The sequence below is a fragment of the Triticum aestivum genome, chromosome 4D (genome assembly GCF_018294505.1).
Source record: "Triticum aestivum cultivar Chinese Spring chromosome 4D, IWGSC CS RefSeq v2.1, whole genome shotgun sequence".
Classification (NCBI taxonomy): Eukaryota; Viridiplantae; Streptophyta; class Magnoliopsida; order Poales; family Poaceae; genus Triticum; species Triticum aestivum.
In genome coordinates this window covers 40433171-40456461 of record NC_057805.1, presented here as the reverse complement: position 1 = coordinate 40456461, position 23291 = coordinate 40433171, and the positions used below count along the sequence as shown (strand labels likewise).

The window sequence follows — 23291 nt, the reverse complement described above, 5'->3', positions numbered from 1 at the left end:
CCTGCATACTATACAATCATTGGCGCATTTTTCCTCATATGCGTCTAGACTGCGAAGCCATTGCTGGTCTGCCATGCTTGGAAGAAGCCATCGATTGTTTCAGAGATGCAGGCCTTCTACAGTTCGTGACAGACAAAGAAAATTGGAATGAAGAGCTTCTGTTGCAATTCTATGCCACCCTCCACATTCGCGGCTACAACAGGGACCCGAAGACATGGGTCCTTGAGTGGATGACAGGCAATGTACACCACGAAGCCAAAGCTCTTTATATCATTGAGCCCACTGCCTTGCCCACTCCAGGTGAACTCTATGAACCTGGTTGTCAGCTTCACCGAAATGCTTTGGAGAGCATCTTCTAGAAGCTAGAGCCAAACATGAGCCAAATGCTGAGCATGATGAAGCCACTGCCGCAAGACGCTGAATATCCAAAGGAATTCTTTGTTGAAGACCTAGAGTATCTGCCCCGCACTATTTATCATATCATCAGGCGAACTCTATGGTCCGTCAAGGACATTCTCCTGCAGCAAAGCTTTAAGGAGCAATGAAGACATTGGTTTTCTATATCTTCAATGGCATCAGTTTCAATGCTCAAGACTTCTTCATCAGGCAACTGGCTGCATCTGGCTCTGATATTTTTGGACTGAAGTTTTATGCTCCATGGTTAATGCGCCTCATCAAGCTTCATTCTGTTGTCAACTATCAGCCTTCTGCGCGCAATCATCTCATCTTTTTGCCGGAGGTTGATCTGTCTGTTGAAGCCATATACCCAGAGCCTGCCAAGGAGCCAATTTATCTTCACAACGCCGATCACCAAAGCTTCACTCAACCCATTGAAGGAGTTCTTGCTGCTACTCGTGTTTATCCTTTGGCTGGCAATACACGTGCACCTCATCGTGCCCATACTGAAGCCACTGAAAGCACAATTACTCAAAAGGCCTCGGAAGCGCTCTCGTGTTCTCAATGACCGAGAGCTTCTCATTGCCTTGCATCAAAAATAGGATAAGCATCATGACTGGCTGAAACGTCAGATGCAAAGCCTCTTGGTGGATGTTAATCGCATTCGCAATCTTGCCATAAGAATGCCTTTGTCACGCATGAAACCTGTCGGCTGTCGTGGAAGAGTCTGACACTGTTGAGCTCTGAAGATGATCTTCAACGAGATGGCTTCACAGAGAGATTCAAATTTGATTCCACTCCTCCCAGAACGTTGTCTTGCGTCGGACTCCCTCACTTGAAGACTCTGACTACTAATCCTCAGCGGCAACTGTTAATGCCAGAGTCATTGATGATGAAGATGATGCAACTTCACCAACTACAACTTCGCCTCGTATCGACACTGCGCTGAGTTCTTCTGCACCACCGGACCTCAACGATGACCCTGCTGCTTAAGACCTCTTGAGCACTGTGTTGGTTTTCCCTTGAAGAGGGAAGGGTGATGCAGTAAAGCAGCGTAAGTATTTCCCTCAGTTTTTGAGAACCAAGGTATCAATCCAGTAGGAGGCCACGCACGAGTCCCTCGCACCTACACAAACAAATAAAATCCTCGCAACCAACGCAATAAAGGGGTTGTCAATCCCTTCACGGTCACTTACGAAAGTGAGATCTGATAGATATGATATGATAATATTTTTGGTATTTTTATAATAAAGATGCAAATTAAAATAGAAGGCAATGAAAATAGCTAAGTGTTGGAAGATTAATATGATGGAAAATAGACCCGGGGGCCATAGGTTTCACTAGTGGCTTCTCTCGAGAGCATAAGTATTACGGTGGGTAAACAAATTACTGTTGAGCAATTGACAGAATTGAGCATAGTTATGAGAATATCTAGGTATAATCATGTATATAGGCATCACGTCCGCGACAAGTAGACCGACTCCTGCCTGCATCTACTACTATTACTCCACACATCGACCGCTATCCAGCATGCATCTAGAGTATTAAGTTCAAAAGAACAGAGTAACGCTTTAAGTAAGGTGACACTATGTAGAGGGATAAAATCATGCAATATGATATAAACCCCATCTTGTTATCCTCAATGGCAACAATACAATACGTGCCTTGCTGCCCCTACTGTCACTAGGAAAGGACACCGCAAGATTGAACCCAAAGCTAAGCACTTCTCCCATTGCAAGAAAGATCAATCTAGTAGGCCAAACCAAACTGATAATTCGAAGAGACTTGCAAAGGTAACCAATCATACATAAAAGAATTCAGAGAAGATTCAAATATTGTTCATAGATAAACTTGATCATAAACCCACAATTCATCGGTCTCAACAAACACACCGCAAAAGAAGATTACATCAAATAGATCTCCACAAGAGAGGGGGAGAACATTGTATTGAGATCCAAAAAGAGAGAAGAAGCCATCTAGCTAATAACTATGGACCCGAAGGTCTGAGGTAAACTACTCACACATCATCGGAGAGGCTATGGTGTTGATGTAGAAGCCCTCCGTGATCGATGCCCCCTCCAGCGGAGCTCCGGAAAAGGCCCCAAGATGGGATCTCACGGGTACAGAAGGTTGCGGCGGTGGAATTAGGTTTTTGGCTCCGTATCTGGTAGTTTGGGGGTACGTAGGTATATATAGGAGGAAGAAGTACATCGGTGGAGCAACGTGGGCCCCATGAGGGTGGAGGGCGCGCCCAGGGGGTAGGCGCGCCCCCCTACCTCCTGCCTTCCTGGTTGCTTTCTTGACGTAGGGTCCAAGTCGTCTGGATCACGTTCGTTCCGAAAATCACGTTCCCGAAGGTTTCATTCCGTTTGGACTCCGTTTGATATTCTTTTTCTGCGAAACTCTGAAATAGGCAAAAAACAACAATTCTGGGCTGGGCCTCCGGTTAATAGGTTAGTCCCAAAAATAATATAAAAGTGTATAATAAAGTCCAATAATGTCCAAAACATAATATAATATAGCATGGAACAATCAAAAATTATAGATACGTTGGAGACGTATCAAGCATCCCCAAGCTTAATTCCTGCTCGTCCTCGAGTAGGTAAATGATAAAAATAGAATTTTTGATGTGGAATGCTACTTAGCATAATTTCAATGTAATTCTTCTTATTGTGGCACGAATGTTCAGATTTAATATGATTCAAGATAAAAGTTTAATGTTGACATAAAAATAATAATACTTCAAGCATGCTAACCAAGCAATTATGTCTTATCAAAATAACATAGCCAAAGCAAGTTATCCCTACAAAATCATATAGTCTGGCTATGCTCCATCTTCCCCACACAAAATATTCACATCATGTACAACCCCGGTTTTAGCCAAGCAATTGGTTCATACTTTTTAACGCGCTTCAGCCTTTTCAACTCTTACGCAATACATGAGCGCAAGCCATGGATATAGCACTATGGTGGAAATAGGTATAATGGTAGGGATTATGTGGGAAGACAAAAAAGGAGAAAGTCTCACATCAACGAGGCTAATCAGCGGGATATGGAGATGCCCATCAATTTATGTCAATGCAAGCAGTAGGGATTGCCATGCAACGGATGCACTAGAGCTATAAGTGTATGAAAGCTCAAACAAAAGAAACTAAGTGGGTGTGCATCCAACTTGCTTGCTCACGAAGACCTCGGGCATTTGAGGAAGCCCATCATTGGAATATACAAGCCAAGTTCTATAATGAAATTTCCCACTAGTATATGAAAGGACAAAACGAGAGACTCTCTATCATGAAGATCACGGTGCTACTTTGAAGCACAAGTGTGGTAAAAAGGATAGTAACATTGTCCCTTCTCTCTTTTTCTCTCATATTTTTTATTTTTTTTATTTGGGCCTTTTCTCTCTTTTTTTATGGCCTCTTCTTTTTTTTAGTCCGGAGTCTCATCTCGACTTGTGGGGGAATCATAGTCTCCATCATCCTTTCCTCACTTGGGACAATGCTCTAATAATGATGATCATCACACTTTTATTTACTTACAACTCATGAATTACAACTCAATACTTAGAACAAAATATGACTCTATGTGGATGCCTCCGGCGGTGTACCGGGATATGCAATGAATCAAGAGCGACATGTATGAAAGAATTATGAATGGTGGCTTTGCCACAAATACAATGTCAACTACATGATCATGCAAGGCAATATGACAATGAATGGGCGTGTCATGATAAACGAAACGATGAAAAGTTGCATGGAAATATATCTCGGAATGGCTATGGAAATGCCATAATAGGTAGGTATGGTGGCTGTTTGGAGGAAGATATAAGGAGGTTTATGTGTGATAGAGTGTATCATATCACGGGGTTTGGATGCACCGGCGAAGTTTGCACCAACTCTCAAGGTGAGAAAGGGCAATATACGGCACCAAAGAGGCTAGAAAATTGCGGAAAGGTAAATGTGCGTATAATCCATGGACTCACATTAGTCATAAATAACTCATATACTTATTGCAAAAATTTATTAGCCCTCGAAGCAAAGTACTACTACGCATGCTCCTAGGGGAAGGGTTGGTAGGAGTTAACCATCGCGCGATCCCGACCGCCACACAAAGGATGACAATCAATAAATACCTCATGCTCTGACTTCGTTACATAACGGTTCACCATACGTGCATGCTATGGGAATCACAAACTCCAACACAAGTATTTTTCAATTCCACAATTACTCAACTAGCACAACTATGATATTACCACCTTTATATCTCAAAACAATTATCTAGCATCAAATTTCTCATCATATTATAATTAAAGCAAATTGCCATGCTGTTTTAAGACTCTCAAAATAATATAAGTGAAGCATGAGAGATCAATAGTTTCTATAAAACAAATCCACCGCCGTGATCTAAAAGATATAAGTGAAGCACTAGAGCAAAAACTATATAACTCAAAAGATATAAGTGAAGCACATAGAGTATTCTAACAATTTCCGAATCAAGTGTGTCTCTCTCAAAAGGTGTGTACATCAAGGATGATTGTGGCAAACAAACAAATAAAGACTCAAATAATACAAGACGCTCCAAGCAAAACACATATCATGTGGTGAATAAAAATATAACTCCAAGTAAAGTTACCGATGGAAGTAGACGAAAAGAGAGGATGCCTTCCGGGGCATCCCCAAGCTTTGGCTTTTAGGTGTCCTTAGATTATATTGGGGTTTCATGGGCATCCCCAAGCTTAGGCTCTTGCCACTCCTTGTTCCATAATCCATCAAATCTTTTACCCAAAACTTGAAAACTTCACAACACAAAACTTAACAGAAAATCTCGTGAACTCCGTTAGCGAAAGAAAACAAAACACCACTTCAAGGTACTGTAATGAACTCATTCTTTATTTATATTGGTGTTAAACCTACTGTATTCCAACTTCTCTATGGTTTATAAACTATTTTACTAGCCATAGATTCATCAAAATAAGCAAACAACACACGAAAAACAGAATCTGTCAAAAACAGAGCAGTCTGTAGTAATCTGTAACTAACACAAACTTCTTGAACTCAAAAAATTCAGCCAAAATAGGACGACCTAGACAATTTGTTTATTGATCAGCAGAAATTGGAATCAATATTTTATCACTTTCTGGTGATTTTTAACAATTGTTTTCGTGAACAGAAAGTTTCTGGAATTTTCAGCAAGATCAAATAACTATCATCCAAGAAGATCCTATAGGTTAAACTTGGCACAAACACTAATTAAAACATAAAAACACATCTAACCAGAGGCTAGATCAAACATTTATTCCTAAACAGAAGCAAAAAACTAAAAACTAAAATAAAATTGGGTTGCCTCCCAACAAGCGCTATCGTTTAACGCCCCTAGCTAGGCATTGAGATTTCAATGATGCTCACAAGAAAGACAAGAATTGAAGCACAAAGAGAGCATCATAAAACACGTGACAAACACATCTAAGTCTAACATACTTCCTATACATAGGCATCTTATAGGCAAACAAATTATCAAGGCAAGCAAAAACTAGCATATGGAAGGAAGCGGAAATAAACAATAGCAATCTCAACATAACGAGAGGTAATTTAGTAACATGAAAATTTCTGCAACCATATTTTCCTCTCTCATAATAATTACATGTAAGATCATAAGCAAATTCAACAATGTAGCTATCACAAATCATATTCTTAACACGACCCACATGTATGCAAAGTTGACACTCTTCCAAAATAGTGGGATTAAAATTAACTAAAGTCATGACCTCTCCAAACCCACTTTTATCAAAAACATAAGATTGAACATTCTCCAAATATGTGGGATCTAAAGTTGACACTCTTCCAAACCCACTTTCAATATTATTGCAAACATTATAATCAATCTCATATTCATCATGGGGCTTAAATATATTTTCAAGATCAAAAGAAGAATCACCCCAATCATGATCATTGCAGCAAATAGTAGTCATAGCAAAACTAGCATCCCCAAGCTTGAGGTTTTGTATATCATTGACACAAATTGACATTAAGATTTATAATAACATCATTGCAATCATGCTTTTCATCGAAGGAACTATCAAGTATGGGTGCAATAGCAACGATCTCATGTTTAACATACGGAACTATAGCAAATTCATCTTCAAAAATATTGGCATTATGGCCACAAGAATAGCAAGCATCATGTTCATCAAGGGACATTTCAATCAAATCATCGGAATCATAATTATCTATAGATTCATGCATATCATTATTTTCTTCCGAAGCAACGGTCATTCTTTCAATAAATTCTTTGACATAGACATTATGAGCATAGTTTTCATAGCAATATTTAAGTATGTCAAGATTTTCAGATTCGTAGAGAGTAATATCATACTTTTCAAACAAAGAAGCAACTTCATAAGCACCCTTAAAAGCAACAAATTCTTCAATTTTTTCAATATCATAGTAACTATAAACACCCTTTGCATAAGAAGATAAGATTTCATTATCATTAAACTCACATAGGTAGGGGAGGTGTTTTTTAGGGTTCTTAGAGCAACAAGTAAGATCACAAATTTCAAAAAGATTCCAAGCATAACACAACAATTTGTTTATTTGATTCCATAAGAGTCTCCCTTTTTCAGACAAACGGTGACGCACAAAATGAGCATGCTCATCTAAAGATTTCCCATCAACTAGGCTAGTTGGGGTTTCAGCACGAGCGCATAAGGATCGAAGATGATCCAAGTAGAACACTTTAAGTGGATCCATAACAATAGATTTTTAGCAAGCAAAGATGCAAGCAAATAGAAGGCACATGGTAACACAAGCAAACAAGCAAAAGAGGCGGACGAAAAAGAAAGGGCGAATAAAACGGCAAGGGTGAAGTGGGGGAGAGGAAAATGAGAGGCAGATGGCAAATAATGTAATGCGGGAGATAAGGGTTTGTGATGGGTACTTGGTATGTTGACTTTTGCATACACTCCCCGGCAACGGCGCCAGAAATCCTTCTTGCTACCTCTTGAGCACTGCGTTGGTTTTCCCTTGAAGAGGAAAGGGTGATGCAGTAAAGCAGCGTAAGTATTTCCCTCAGTTTTTGAGAACCAAGGTATCAATCTAGTAGGAGGCCACGCACGAGTCCCTCGCACCTACACAAACAAATAAAATCCTCGCAACCAACGCAATAAAGGGGTTGTCAATCCCTTCACGGTCACTTACGAAAGTGAGATCTGATAGATATGATAAGATAATATTTTTGGTATTTTTATAATAAAGATGCAAGTAAAATAAAAGGCAATGGAAATAGCTAAGTGTTGGCAGATTAATATGATGGAAAATAGACCCGGGGGCCATAGGTTTCACTAGTGGCTTCTCTCGAGAGCATAAGTATTATGGTGGGTAAACAAATTACTGTTGAGCAATTGACAGAATTGAGCATAGTTATGAGAATATCTAGGTATAATCATGTATATAGGCATCACGTCCGCGACAAGTAGACCGACTCCTGCCTGCATCTACTACTATTACTCCACACATCGACCGCTATCCAGCATGCATCTAGAGTATTAAGTTCAAAAGAACAGAGTAACGCTTTAAGTAAGATGACACGATGTAGAGGGATAAACTCATGCAATATGATATAAACCCCATCTTGTTATCCTCGATGGCAACAATACAATACGTGCCTTGCTGCCCCTACTGTCACTGGGAAAGGACACCGCAAGATTGAACCCAAAGCTAAGCACTTCTCCCATTGCAAGAAAGATCAATCTAGTAGGCCAAACCAAAATGATAATTCGAAGAGACTTGCAAAGATAACCAATCATACATAAAAGAATTCAGAGAAGATTCAAATATTGTTCATAGATAAACTTGATCATAAACCCACAATTCATCAGTCTCAACAAACACACCGCAAAAGAAGATTACATCGAATAGATATCCACAAGAGAGGGGGAGAACATTGTATTGAGACCCAAAAAGAGAGAAGAAGCCATCTAGCTAATAACTATGGACCCGAAGGTCTGAGGTAAACTACTCACACATCATCGAAGAGGCTATGGTGTTGATGTAGAAGCCCTCCGTGATCGATGCCCCCTCCGGTGAAGCTCCGGAAAAGGCCCCAAGATGGGATCTCACGGGTACAGAAGGTTGCGGCGGTGGAATTAGGTTTTTGGCTCCGTATCTGGTAGTTTGGGGGTACGTAGGTATATATAGGAGGAAGAAGTACATCGGTGGAGCAACGTGGGCCCCACAAGGGTGGAGGGCACGCCCAGGGGGGTAGGTGCGCCCCTACCTCGTGCCTTCCTGGTTGCTTTCTTGACGTAGGGTCCAAGTCCTCTGGATCACATTCGTTCCGAAAATCATGTTCCCGAAGGTTTCATTCCGTTTGGACTCCGTTTGATATTCTTTTTCTGCGAAACTCTGAAATAGGCAAAAACAGCAATTCTGGGCTGGGCCTTCGGTTAATAGGTTTGTCCCAAAAATAATATAAAACTTTATAATAAAGTCCAATAATGTCCAAAACAGAATGTAATATAGCATGGAACAACCAAAAATTATAGATACGTTGGAGACGTATCACTGCTTCACCTACTCCTCATGGGAACGAGTAGAAGCTCTATGTCTTCAAACCTTTTTGGTCCTTACTCACAAAAGGGGGAGAAGCATATGAGTTGATAGTCTTCAAGCGGGTCGATATGGGTGGTTGTTATACTTTTTGCTAAGTGCTTACAACTCTCGCTTTTGATACATTTGGTTCTTTGAGTTGTAACACTTAAACTTGATGGTCGTCTGCTACCTTTTTCAGTCAACTATGTGATGCGATGATAAATTCCGCATGTGCGACGATAAATTCTGCACGAAGTCATTCCACAGGCGTCCATTTTTCATTATGCATGTCATTATCTTCATTGTATCTTTTCATGCATGATGAATTGTCTTCATAAGTTGAAGAGGATCTCCACAAGTACAACCTACCATGTGCATTTGCATTCAACAGCAAAATACTTATATGCACATCTTCAGGGGGAGCCTTTTCTGCTACTTATGAAGACAATACTTTAAATCCTTACAATTTCACATACTTTTATCCCCGTTGAAAACTTCAACCAGTTTGTCATCAATCACCAAAAAGGGGGAGATTATAAGTGCATCTAGTGCCACCCCTAGTTGGTTTTGGAGTATTGACGACAAACCTGGTTGAGGGACTAATGTGTTTGTGAGAATTGCAGGATAACACAGGTAGTAGTCCCTCATTGATTCGGTTTACCTACCGGAGATGACCCCTAAAAATGTGTGAAGACATTGAAGACAATGGTGGTTTGTGAAGATATTCACAACGAAGATTATGACTCGAGAAGACATTCACGTGAAGACTATGGAGTGCGAAGACATAGCTGTTTCGTAGTTTCCTTTTCTTCTTTGTTGAGTCATAGGAACCACCGTACTGTTAAGTGGGGTCCAAGTGAACAAAGTCAGAGTGTCTGAAGTGATGCTCAACCAAATCCTATGTCTTCGAGCAAAGACAATGAGAGCAAATCTTATCCAGAGCTGGATGAGTCAGCTTTACTTGTAGCCCAAATCAAGTTGCCGCCTGAGTTTGAAATCTGACCGTTAGAACACGTGTCAGTTCCTTAGTGACCCAGGGTCATTTCGGACAAATCAGGTCGGGTTGCCTAGTGGCTATAAATGGCCCACCCCCTACACCATAAATTGGTGGCTGCTCAGAGTTAGTGCACGGCTTTTGTCGTTTGAGAGCAACCCACCTCGAAGCCTTTGAGAGAGAGAAATCCTTGCGGGGACAAAGCCCAAAACACCCAGAGCCAAAGAGTTTTAGGCATCACTGAAGTCTTTCTATCCGCATGATCTGAAGACTTGTTACACTTGAGGACTGTGAATCTTCCAGCCGGTTAGGCGTCGCATTTTGAGCATCCAAGAGTCATTGTGGATTGCCAGTGAACGAAGTCTGTGAAGGTTTGGAAGTCTACCTTGAAGACTTACCAAAGTGATTGGGCGAGGACTAGGTGTCCTTAGCTCAAGGGGAATAAGGTGAAGACGCAGTCTTCTGAGTTGAATCTCAGCCTCCCTAACCAGATGTACAGTTGTCACAGCAACTGGAACTGGTCCAACAAATCCTTGTCCTCACCAAGCAACTGGTTCTATCTCTTCCCTCACTTATTTACTGTTTGTCTTCATGAAGTCATTTGCATGCTTGCCTGATCTGTTTGACTTCACTGTGTGACGACTTTTGTGTTTGGCTTCATACTATCTTCCATCTTGATCCATACTACCTAGCTGCTAATAGTCTTCGTGCTTTAGCTTCATTACTTGCTTGACTATGTCTTGTCTAGTGCAGTCTACCTTCCGCTGCATATCAATAGGTTCATTTCTATTGTTTGTCTTCGAAACTCTCATGTTTTGAAGACTTTCATAAAAATCGCCTATTCACCCCCCCCCCTAGTTGATAACTAGCACTTTCAATAATTAATAAGGAAAGAGAAGATTCACATATAAATATACTATCCTAGAAAGCTTTTGTGATTGTGAGCCCTCATCAAAATATTTTATGCCAAAATTGTTGACGTTGGACAAGCAAGACAACTTAATGGTTTATGTTTGTTTATATTCACATAGAAGTCATATTGTCATAGATCCTTCAACATGTGGTGCTTGCCCCCTATCTTTGCTAGCCAAAAATTCCGCACTAAGTAGAGATAGTACTTGTGCATCCAAAAACCCTTAAACCCAAATCTTACTTTCAAGTGTCCACCATACCTACCTAGGGATTGAGCAAGATCCCTCAAGTAAGTTGTCATCGGTGCAAAAAGGCAATAAAAATTGCTTCTAAATGTGTGGGATCATTTAGTGTAAGAGAAAATTGAGCATTGCACGAACTTGTGATGGTGAAGAATAAAAGCGATAGACTGCATAATAAAGGTCGCTATCACAAGGGGCAATGTAACATGACATTCTTTTGCACTAAGGGGTTGAGCATACAAACAAATAAGCGCATGGCAACCTCTGCTTCCCTCTGTGAATGGCCTATCTTTTACTTTTATGTATTTACATTTATGCAAAGAGTCAAAGTTTTCCTTCTACTCCTTTTTTTTCTCCTTTGGCAAGCATCATGTGGTGAGGAAAGATCTAGGCACATATGTCCAGTGTAATATAGATAGCATGAGTTATTATTGTTGACATTACCCTTGAGGTGAATATGTTGGGAGGTGAAACTATAAGCTCCTATCTTTCTATGTGTCCGGTTGAAACGTTTTGCTCATGTGTACGCGGTGAGTGTTAGCAATCATAGAAGACTAAATGATGGTTGAGTATGTGGACTTGCCTAAAGGCTCCGATACATGACCCTTCCTGAAAAGATGATGAATTGTAGTTGCAAAGTTGACTGAGAACATAGTTTGTTGGTTTTTAATAGAGTTTTTGCTTTATACTTCGATTGTGTGATGAATTGTTACTTATTCATGAGAAGTATATGATAAAAGTCTTATGTTTAATTTTGTTGCTGTTATAATAATCAACATGATGCTTCTATGTCCGTATTTTGTTTTTATCGACACCTCTCTCTCAAAGCATGTGGACATGTTTTTCGATTTCGGTTTTCGCTTGAGGACAGGCGAGGTCTAAGCTTGGGCGAGTTGATACGTCCATTTTGCATCATGTTTTCTTACTATTATTTATAATTCTTTTATCCATAATAATGCTTTTTGGAGTAATTCTAATGCATTTTCTCTCATAATATGCAAGATATACACAAAGAGGGAGAATTCCGGCAGCTGGAAATCTGGACCTGAAAAAGTTACGTTAGGCTACCTATTCTGCACAACTCCAAATGAGCTGAAACTTCACGAGGATTTTTTATGGAATATTTGAGAATTAATGGAGCAAATAACTACCAGAGGGGGGCCACCAGGTGGGCACAACCCACCTGGGCGCGCTAGGGAGCCTAGGCGCGCCCTGGTGGGTTGTGCTCACCCAGGCCAACCTCCGGTGCCCATCTTCTGGTATATAGGTCATTTTTACCTAGAAAAAATAAGGAGAGGACTTTCGGGATGGAGCGCCGCCGCCTCGAGGCGGAACTTGGGCAGGAGCACTTTTGCCCTCCGGCGGAGCGATTCCGCCGGGGGAACTTCCCTTCCAGAGGGGGAAATCATCGTCATCATCATCACCAACAACTCTCCCATCTTGGGGAGCGCAATCTCCATCAACATCTTCAACAGCACCATCTCATCTCAAACCCTAGTTCATCTCTTGTGTTCAATCTTGTTACCGAAACTATAGATTGGTGCTTGTGGGTGACTAGTAGTGTTGATTACATCTTGTGGTTGATTACTATATGGTTTATTTGGTGGAAGATTATATGTTCAGATCCAATATGATATTTAATACTCCTCTGATCATGAGCATGTTTATCATTTGTGAGTAGTTACTTTTGTTCTTGAGGTCACGGGAGAAATCATGTTGCAAGTAATCATGTGAACTTGATATGTGTTCGATATTTTGATAGTATGTATGTTCTGATTCCCTTAGTGGTGTCATGTGAACGTCGACTACATGACACTTCACCATATTTGGGCCTAAGGGAATGCATTGTGGAGTAGCAATTAGATGATGGGTTGCGAGAGTGACAAAAGCTTAAACCCCGGTTTATGCGCTATTCCGTAAGGGACCGATTGGATCCAAAAGTTTAATGCTATGGTTAGAATTTATTCTTAATACTTTTCTCGTAGTTGCAGATGCTTGCGGGAGGGTTGATAATAAGTAGGAGGTTTGTTCAAGTAAGAACAGCACCTAAGCACCGGTCCACCCACATATCAAATTATCAAAGTAGCGAACACGAATTAAACCAACATGATGAAAGTGACTAGATGAAATTCCCATGTACCCTCAAGAACACTTTGCTTATCATAAGCGACTGTTTTGGCCTGTCCTTTGCCTCAAAAGGATTGGGCTACCTTGTTGCACTTTTGTTACTACTATTGGTACTTGCTCGTTACAAATTATATTGCTATCAAACTACTCTGTTACTTACAATTTCAGCACTTGCAGACATTACCTTAAAGAAAACCACTTGTCATTTCCTTCTGCTCCTCGTTGAGTTCGACACTCTTACTTATCGAAAAGAGCTATAATTGATCCCCTGTACTTGTGGGTCATCAAGGAACCCTACTGGCGGGGCTTGCACCCATCTGCTTGGCGGCGTAGTAGTACGGAGGCTTGTAAGGCTCCGGCCACGCGTCGTCTGTACTGTGGCCGCACCCGTCTGGCGGCGTCCGCCACGACCTCACCTCCCGCCCTGTCCACCACGCCCATCTCCACCACCAGGCCCACCGGCGGCCAGACGCTTCCTCATCTTCTCCTCCTTTGCGGTGCTTCGCTTTGATGCGGCGATTTTGCCGCATCTCCGAGCTGATCTTCTGGGTGAGCGTGATGCTCGGATCTTCCGGCACCTTCGCCGCCTTCATCTCCGACGGTTCCATGCGTCGGCGGCAGAGGGAAGGAGAGGGTGGGAGAAAAGAGCGGGAATTGAGCGGAGAGCGGCGGGGAGTGGAAGAAGAGAGTGGGGGATTTTGGCGCGAAAACAATGCGGGGTGCTACAATAGCGCGGGCTCGACCTTCCTTTTGGGTGGGGAGGGGGCGGAGAGTGACATTTCGCGTGTTCGGACTCCCGCAAACCTTCCCCACGGTTGTCTCTGGTTTGTGGGAGAAATCGCGTCCGGACCGCTCCGCGGATACAAGTCGACGTTGGATGGCTTCCGCGGTCCGGAAAACGCGGTTCAGATGGTTACGAGAGGTTTACGGATCGGTGTTGGAGATGCCCTAATAATACATTGTTTACATAAGACAAAACTTGTGCATTTCGAAAACGGTATGGCAAAACAGGCGTTGTGAAGGCTCCACTAACATACTTCGGTGAAGAAAAAGAATACAGTGGGGCTACACAAGAAACAAAAACCACTCAAAGAGAAATCGACCCGGACTGTTATGGCGCCACCTGATAAGATCTCGCGAATGTCATGCTAGACAACTTGCTTGGGGACGAGAACATTACATGGCGGTGATGAAAAATAAAAGGAAAATAAAAAGACAAGAAAATTGTGGGCCGGTGAGGTCTAGCCGAAGGAAATTACTACTAGGTTGCTATTCCATGACTCAATAGGGGACCTCCTATTCAGCGCCTTAGGCGCCAACTAAGAGTTCTGGCGCCCACACGCCAGCATATACGGGATGGCCCAATAGCAAGAGACGCCATCGCTCGACAGGCGCGCAGCTTATTCGCTTCCGGACAATGGTTGAAAGGTCGAGATTGACCAAAATAAGAAAAAAATGAATTCAAATAAGTTCATGGATTTGAAAAGAAACTAAAAAAGGTTCATGAATATGAAAAGCACACAAAATTAAAAAAAAGTTCACCAATTTTAAAAAAATCCATCAAATTTTTAAAAAAGTTCATCAATTTTGAAAAAAAAAAAGATCACAAACTTGACAAAAATATAATTGAATTTGAAAAGGTAATCAATTTTCCAAAAGAATCATTGAATTTGAAAAAAATAAGTTTATCGTATCGAAAAAGTTCACAAAATTTGAAAAATATCATCAATTTGAAAAAAAGTTCATCAAAATTGAAAAAAGGTTCATCGATCTTAAAAATAGTTAACAAATTTTGAAAAAAGTTCATGAATTTAGGGAAAAAGGAGAGGCAAATAAAAAGACAAAAGAAAGAAGAAAAAGGAAGCAAGTGAACACAAGAGGTGTGGTGTCCCCGGTGGCTAATGTCGTTTCTCAAGAGCAAGTGATCGCGGGTTTGAGCCACCTCGCGCGCTTTTTTTGGTTTTTTAATGGAAAAAAGAAAACTAAAACGGTCAGCCCAGTGCGAAGGGTGTGTACACCGGTTTGCGGTTTACACATTAACGGGCACAATGGGCGCCGAATAGGAAATGCCCAATAGTAGGTGTACCTTACAAAAAAATGCATGGCTGGGCGGGCTAGGGCACGGGTTGGCCAAGCCCTAGCTCCGTAGTGGTAGCCTTCTATATCCTACCGCCAGGGATAGGGACGGTACGAGCTGAGTATTGGAAATATGCCCTCGATGCAATAATATTGTATTATTGTATTTTCATTTTCATAATTAAAGAGTTTATATTTCATGTTATAACTGCTATGATCCTGAAATATGTGATTTAGTGGAAAACTCATATGCACGTGTGAAATGATAGACGATAAAGTATAGGTTCCTATTCTTGCCTCTAAGATTGGCTCAAGTGTTGTTGGTGATCATGTTTTCCAGATCTGAGGATGTCATTAAGTGTAACAATAGCTCTAAAACAAACATTTAGAGGATGACGTTAGAAGAACGATCATATTAAATTGACCCAAACTTGTTTGTTATACTTTGAGATAATATCGTCTGAAATCAGTTGTTATAACAAGGAGTGTTAGAATGTGTTTTTAGTTCCTCAGACCATGAGAGTATCATAGTCACTTCCTACCGTATGGTGAACTTTGGGGTTGCTCAAGTGTCATATGTAACACGGTGATCATAACGACAACTTACAGGTTCATCGAAAAGTTTGACAAGGGACTAGATAGCTCGAGAGTGAGATTTTCTCCTCCAACGATGGAGAGATATTCTTAGGGCCCTCTCGGTGTGACGACATCAATCATCGTCTAGCCAGACACAGGTGACTACATCACGGGGATGCCGGGACACTTCAACGAGAAAGAAGAACAAAACCAGTAGCAAGAATGACGATATAGTGAGCATATGCATGACTCAGGAGGATACCGACACACCTCGGGTTTTGTAAAGTATCGCGAAGCAAAGGTAATATCACATGATAACCAAAGGTTCACTCTAATGTCATTCGTGTAATCATAGGGATCGATATAGACGTCCACGGTTCCGCTATCGGTCATTGAAAGAAGGGGTTTCGTTCATGTCCATGATTCATCGAACCTACGGGATCACAATCTTAAGGTAATCATGATCTGCTAAGCGTTGGTAGGACGAGTGTATCGAGGATTTATTTGTGGAATTGTTTCATTAATATTTGGAATAGTTTCGAGAGGAACCGGAAGCGTTTTGGGGTCACTGGAAGGGTTTCGCAGATTATCGGACAATATCGGGTATTACCGATAAATAATATATAGGTGGAAAATGTTTTCGGTTATGTTAAATAATAATAAAAGGCTGTAGTGATTGTTAGGACGCTTTTATATTTAATTTAATATCAACGGGCCTTAAAAGGCCAAGTGGTGGAAGGAGTATTGGGCCACCATGGCCCAATAGGAAGTGGTGTCCCCCTTGTGTGTGGGGGGAGGGGCGAATTGGACTAGACTCCTCCCCCTTGGTCGGCGCCCCAAGGAGGGCCTTTCTCTCCTTGGTGGGTGCCCCTCCCTTCTCGACACCCGCAACCTGTTCGACAGAATGCCCAACCCGACGACGATGGCCGATGTCCCTGACTTCAACGAATTCATGGAGAACATCATCTACGATGGTCCTGGCCAAGCCTTCCACCCCGACGGCCAAGGCCAAGGCTTCGATCCCGACGGGACCCAAAGCCAAGATGGGGTCGTGCTGGCCTTACGTCATTTAATCCAACACCATATTTCATGAGTGTGGCGTTTCTGTGCCCAGGCTCATCTGCACCTGATAGGAAAAAAATCAAAACAAATACTAGAAAAAATTTAAAAAATCCAAAAAAAATTGTGTGGTAGATAAATTGATGCGTGAGGTCCGCTCCAATTTTCAACTCATTTGGACATCTGAGCAACTCTCAGCAAAAAAAGACAAATCAAATCACAACAATGCGCGAACAGTAAACTTTTTTACAGACCCCAACTTTGTCTTTTTTTACCAAGAGCTGCTCAAATGTCCAACTGAGTTAAAAATTGTAGCGAACCTCACACACAAAAAGAATTGGAAGGTTTTGACTTTTTCTAGTATTTGTTTTTATTTTTTTCATCGGCGCGGGTGGAACTGTGCCTAGGCTCAAAAGTGGATTATCAATATTTCATCACACATTTTCTTACGCGGCTCAATCATATTACTTACCATGGATGACCAAGCTACCAAATTATTGAGATAAAAAACATGAATGAAAAAAGAAAGATATGATCGTCAACAAAAAACTAACTTGATAATTTTTAGGTCCAATCGGCTGCGATTCAATGATTTATCATGTTTTTTGATGAATGATGAACTAAAAATACAAAATATTTGTCCGCCGACAATTGTATTATATGTTCTATCGTTTGCTCACGTACACACAGCACAAAGGCTTGGACAAACGAGATATGTTGACATAACAGTAGATGATACATTGTTTACATATGACAAAATTTGCGCATTTTGACACGGTATGACAAAACTGGCGCTGTGAAGGGTCCACTAACATACTTCAGTGAAGAAAAAGAATACAACGAGGCTACTCAAGAAACAAAAGCCACCAAAGAGAAATTGACCCAGACTGCTATCGCGCCAGATGATAATAGCAGACATTATGTGCTGCTACATCTTGGGAGTGTCATGCCAGACAACTTGCTTGGGGTTGGAAACATTTCATGGCGGTGACGAAAAAGAATGGGCTGCCTGCCTGTTACGAGGGCCACAAGTTCAAACGCTACTATGGATGGATGGATCATGTCCCGTATATGTGTCTGTGGACCGGTGGGCCGAATCCTTGGACGACATCCATCCATTGCTTTTCTACTACCAGAATTGAACTGTCCAGTAGGTGGCCAGCAAACAGCACCGGATCTTTAAATGCAAAGAAGGTGAAGTTGCTCCTTTTCTCTTGTTTCAAATCTTCGTCACGATGTTTCCGCTTAACCTTTGTTTTCGCAGCCTTTTGTGAGTCTGTCTTTTCTGATGTTGACAATTGGACATCCTGAACAACTGGCAATCCAAAATCAATAACGCACATTGCCCTGGAAAAGAAAGAAACATTTATGCGTCAGCGTCATGTTAATCATTGTCAGTCTTCTAGTAACAAGGCAAAAAAAAGCTAGCAGAGACTATTAATTCCCATATAATCAGATTTCCTCACAAATGCCCATCGAACAAATCAGCACTTCATGAAATATGTATTAAATCAGCACCAAGAATGTGTTAACGCACAGGGCTCAGAACATTAAAACACAGGCAGCATAAGTGAACTAGCCAAAAACAGGTCAGCAATAGACGACACTAACTAGCAAAATACTGAGCAATAGAAGGTTATTACCTGGCACTGTATACCATGACTGAAAATGGGCTCATTTTATGAAATGAGAGGCCAATGACCTCTCCAGGAAAGTCTTGGAATCTTGTGGGTAATTGCTGTGTATGACGCTTAGACCATTCGCCCAGTTCTTTGGCTTCCACATCAAATACATATACCTCATTTTTAGAGGTAGTCATGACAAGGGCATTGTTCTTGGGACAAAAGCCACCAGATGTAACCGAGCCACCATTCATTCTCGGTATGAACCAGTGTTGCCTGCAGATAATAGAAAAAGGTTTAGAGATGGTACAAAAGCATGCCTTCCAATGCATAATGATGAAACTAATGGTCTGCCAAGTCATATGACTGCAAATCAGAATTTGTGAATGCCAAGATTACCATTGTACTCCATACATTAGTAAATTATTAGTATCTTACTAGGCATGAAAGCACATTCGGAGGGTCACACACAATCAACTGATATGAAGCATACCTCTGGACCTCAAGGTTAAATATGTAGACATCCCCAAAGCAGTTAGCTGCAGCCACCCACTGCCCATCAGCACTCACAAACATTTTTGTGACAGGTGGTTCTTTGGAAGTTTTTGTTCCATCTATCTTACTTGTAGGGCGAAATATATTTGAAATTTTTCTTGACGCAATATCCACAACCTGATTTGTGCAGTAGAAATGAAGTTCAGAAACAAAATAACAGAGGAATGAGAAGACAAAAATAAAAACATCACCATGGCCTCAATCATCAAGATGTATTTCACCCTACAAGAAAAGTCAAACCATTGGGGATAGAAATCACATCCCAGTTTTAAACCTTGTGATTTGACCATTCATGCTCAATTCAACACTAGCAAAGGTATGAGTAATAAGGCCCAAAAAGATAGAAGTGGACCCGTATCAATTTGTACCTTCAGATTAGTTAGATGTGCTATTACTACGTTCAACATCTTATAGTACTATACTGGATGTACAAAACTTCAAATGGACTGTTTTAACTGCATATTGTAATCTACTAGAATTGTTTCCAATAAGCTATGAGATGAATAGCTTTAGGCGCATGGCAGCCGCAACGGCACAAGTTAAGCAGTCACAATGCACAGATAATGGAGATCATCTACTAATCATTCTCCTATGAGTACAAAAGGGGGCCAGATCAAAGAAACACTTACATAAATTTTCCCATCATTGCAAGATAGAACCAGACTGGATGAATCATCAGTGAACATCATGCTCTGAGAGCATGATATTCCCTTTGGCAACTCTATTTTGTCTAGAGAGAACTTCTTTCCGCCCTTGTGCCTTAGTGCGAAAAGGCAGGGCTTTACACAATCCGAATAGGCAAATAGCATTCCATTGGTAGAGACAGCACTTGCTATTATTTTTCTAGACCCCTTGCTTTTAAGATGAATAACTTGTCGTATCGTAGCATCTCCCCCGGACGATGTACTTGGAGTCAGTTTGTTCTTAACTGACACAAGTAGAACGTCCAAGCAATTAACAGACTGGACAAGCATCACAGAGTCTCCATTAACTGTGCAATCTCTTGCTAGATTTATCAATGGACGTTGAGGTGCAGGGCAAAAGTTATGTGGTGAATATAGAGTGAACTCCCGTGCAGAATAAGCAAACAGCTTGGTGTCGTCCCCACCAGAAATGAGCATCGGTACACCCAGATGTGCCCACTTGCGGTAACTGAATTCATCCTTGCGGCGAGCCTTTACCACCTTTTCCTCTGGTACAGCATCTGACAGAATAAAAGAACACAGATAAATCAGTGTACACACAATTGGAGGTCAGGTTACAATATGCACCAACACAAACCTTCTTTGCATATTGGTACGGCCATAGTCAATGCCCTTACATCATGAGAATGGGCCCTGACATATCCCACATAGACCCACTTGTGCATTTGCTCTTCAGCCACCTTCTCGTTATGAGCACTGAACTCATCTTTCGATGCCTTGTACAAAATTACCTAGAGATTATCTGTTCAGTTAGAAAGCGAAGAAAACCAGGTACAGCATGCTTGACTCAAGGCCGCAAGGATTCTTGAATTGCAACAAACAGAATTAACACATGTAATTGAGAAGTCTATTTCCAATTTATATGGTGTATTTACTGCACAACTATAATTTAAGAAAATGTCCCAACATGTATTGCATTCAACAATAACAAACAGCTTCTCGAGTTTTTTAAGGCAAAAACACACATGGAGAGAATTTTTCGTAAGTGTAGTTAATCCACCTAACATCTGTTTCAGCAATGCTACCAACCTGCCCATCAGATCCTGCAGAAAATACCCGGTTCTGACTAGGCACAGTTGCTAGTGCATTAACATCGCCTTTATGGTAAGTGTGGGCTTGCAGAAGAGTTCCATGGCGGTTATCCCAAAATTGAACGCTCCCAGAACTATCTCCGCTAACAAGGGTTCCGCACCTACATAGCAACAGCAATAATCAACACAAGCAAGTAGAGGGAGAAGAACATTGAACATAAGAAAATGCGTTCTCTCACCTTAGAAATAGTAATGACCATATACAAAATTCACTTCCACTACCAGCACCGCCTAATCCAGCAGTGATGCGATACTTTTCATGGAAAATTGTTGAATCCCAGCATCTGATTAATCTGTAGAGCATAGTACAAGACTATCACAAAAATGAACCCATAGAGATTGCATCCCATAAAAAAAAAGCGATGACCTATAACTGAGAAATAATTGTAGAAGAGAAAGAAGGTGCTCAACAGTCTAATTATATACTCCCTCCGTTCCTAAATATTTGTCTTTTTAGAGATTTCAAATGAACTACCACATAGGGATGTATATAGACATATTTCAGAGTGTAGATTCGCTCATTTTGCTCCGTATGTAGTCACTTGTTGAAATCTCTAAAAAGAAAAATATTTAGGAACGGAGGGAGTACACGGGAAGAATCACATATGATCCATCATAAAAAGCTATTTACACTGGAATGTTATGTTAACATACCCATCGCTACTTCCCGAAAATATGAATTTGGCATTATTACTCCATGTCACACTCAAAACTCGTCCTGCAAGTAAGCACACACATAAATAAATAATCACCCTAGTTGAAATCACTGCCAAAACAGGGAGATGAAAGATATACAGGACATACCGCTCACTCTTGGAAGAGATCTATAGTAGGTCAGTGGGCCAGATTCAGGCACATTATACAAGCGTACAGAACCATCGTCACATGCCAGAGCCAAACGCGGAAATTCATTCACACGATACGAAGAGCTTGTCTTTGCAGAATCATCTTCATCATCAGAGCTCTGACCATCATCAACATAACTTAATTCAGAGTCGGTAGATCCATTATGATTCGCATGGCCATTTGCAGCACATCCTGAGCTTTTATTTCCAGAAATCAATTGATCATCGGTAGGCTCCATGGCCATCTGCCAGACCGGTACCCCAACAGTATCTAGGACAGTCTACAAAAGAGAACAATAAAACCATCATGATTACATCCACAAACTTAGAATGACTAATAGGATAGCAAAGCGATAAGCGTACAAGTTCAAATAAAAACAGATGTATAACCATCCAATGGAACTTATGTCAGATATACACTACTGGCAGTCTGGCACATTGCATTTTTTGCACCCAAGATGGTAAGGAGACCAGGCATTCTATAACCCAATCACACGCTTTCCGGCGGTATGCACAAACCTCGAACTTCAGGTCATTGCTACAGACTGTCAACAAGTTGGAAACCTATTCCCCTATGTTTCTGAAATGACGAGTGCTTTTGAATTGGAACTGAAATGTAGCACAAGCACGCGGAGTGCGGCACCTTTTGCTGCAGGTGGAAGAGATCCCATTCAGCCACCGACCCATCAACGCTGGAAGAGAGCAGACGGCCCCCTGCGCCATTCGGCACCCACACAAGCGATGTGACCCTCGACTCCGCGCCTCCCTGTATAGTCTGCGGCCACAGAAACCGAAAATCAGGTCACGGCGAAATCCCGGGGTCGCTGGCAGAAACCTCGGCGCGGCGCGGCGAGGAGGGGGGGGGGGGGGGGGGGGGGGGGAGGGAGCGTACGAGCTGGTTGTGCCACCCGACCGAGCCGGGGGAGACGAGCCAGAGCTCGAGGGAGCCGTCCTCTCGCGCGGCGGCGACCTGGGAGGCGCATGGGGAGGTGGCGAGGGCGACGATGGGGGAGGGCGTCCAGGCGACCGCGCGGCCGCCGCAGTGGTGGATGCGGAGCTTCTCCATGCGCGCGTCGGTGGCGGCGGTGGCCGCGCGCCGGCCGGCTGGCTGGCTGCTCCGGCGATCCGCGCGTTCTAGAAGGTTCCGGGGTGGGAGCTCGGGGGCGGCCGCGATGGGGGCGCGCGCGGCGGGATTGGGGGGCGAGGGTGAATGATGCTCAGAGAGAGAGGCGGCTCGCCGCTCGTTAGGGTTTTGCGGGGCGAGGAGGTCAAGTAGGGTTGGCCGGGACGCAAGCGTGAGGGCCACGAGAGGTGAGGCTGGCGAGCTGGGCCTTCTTGAGCGGCGGCACGGGTTTAGTGGGCTTGAGATGTCGACGGCGTGGTAGTTTTGGGCTGTGCTGAGCTCGGTCGGCTCCAAACCTTTCGAGCGTACAAACCGGGTTGTTGAAAAAAAAACGTGTATTCATGGAGTGATATGATGCTATGTTTTTTGGGCAAGTTGCAC

At 42.1% G+C, this 23291-nt stretch overlaps 1 protein-coding gene across 1 annotated transcript; it reads right to left on the bottom strand.

The window, feature by feature from the left end:
• Positions 1–17669: 17669 nt before the first annotated feature.
• Positions 17670–23066, bottom strand: LOC123096027 (WD repeat-containing protein PCN). The gene is made up of 11 exons (XM_044517609.1): positions 22680–23066; positions 22431–22562; positions 21747–22068; positions 21597–21660; positions 21122–21235; positions 20881–21043; positions 20429–20582; positions 19777–20351; positions 19086–19264; positions 18614–18868; positions 17670–18317 (listed from the first exon to the last, which is right to left on the bottom strand). The coding sequence occupies exons 1-11, from the start codon at positions 22851–22853 to the stop codon at positions 18029–18031; spliced, it is 2421 nt and encodes an 806-aa protein (XP_044373544.1). The 5' UTR covers positions 22854–23066; the 3' UTR covers positions 17670–18028.
• Between the last annotated feature and the right edge of the window lie 225 nt (positions 23067–23291).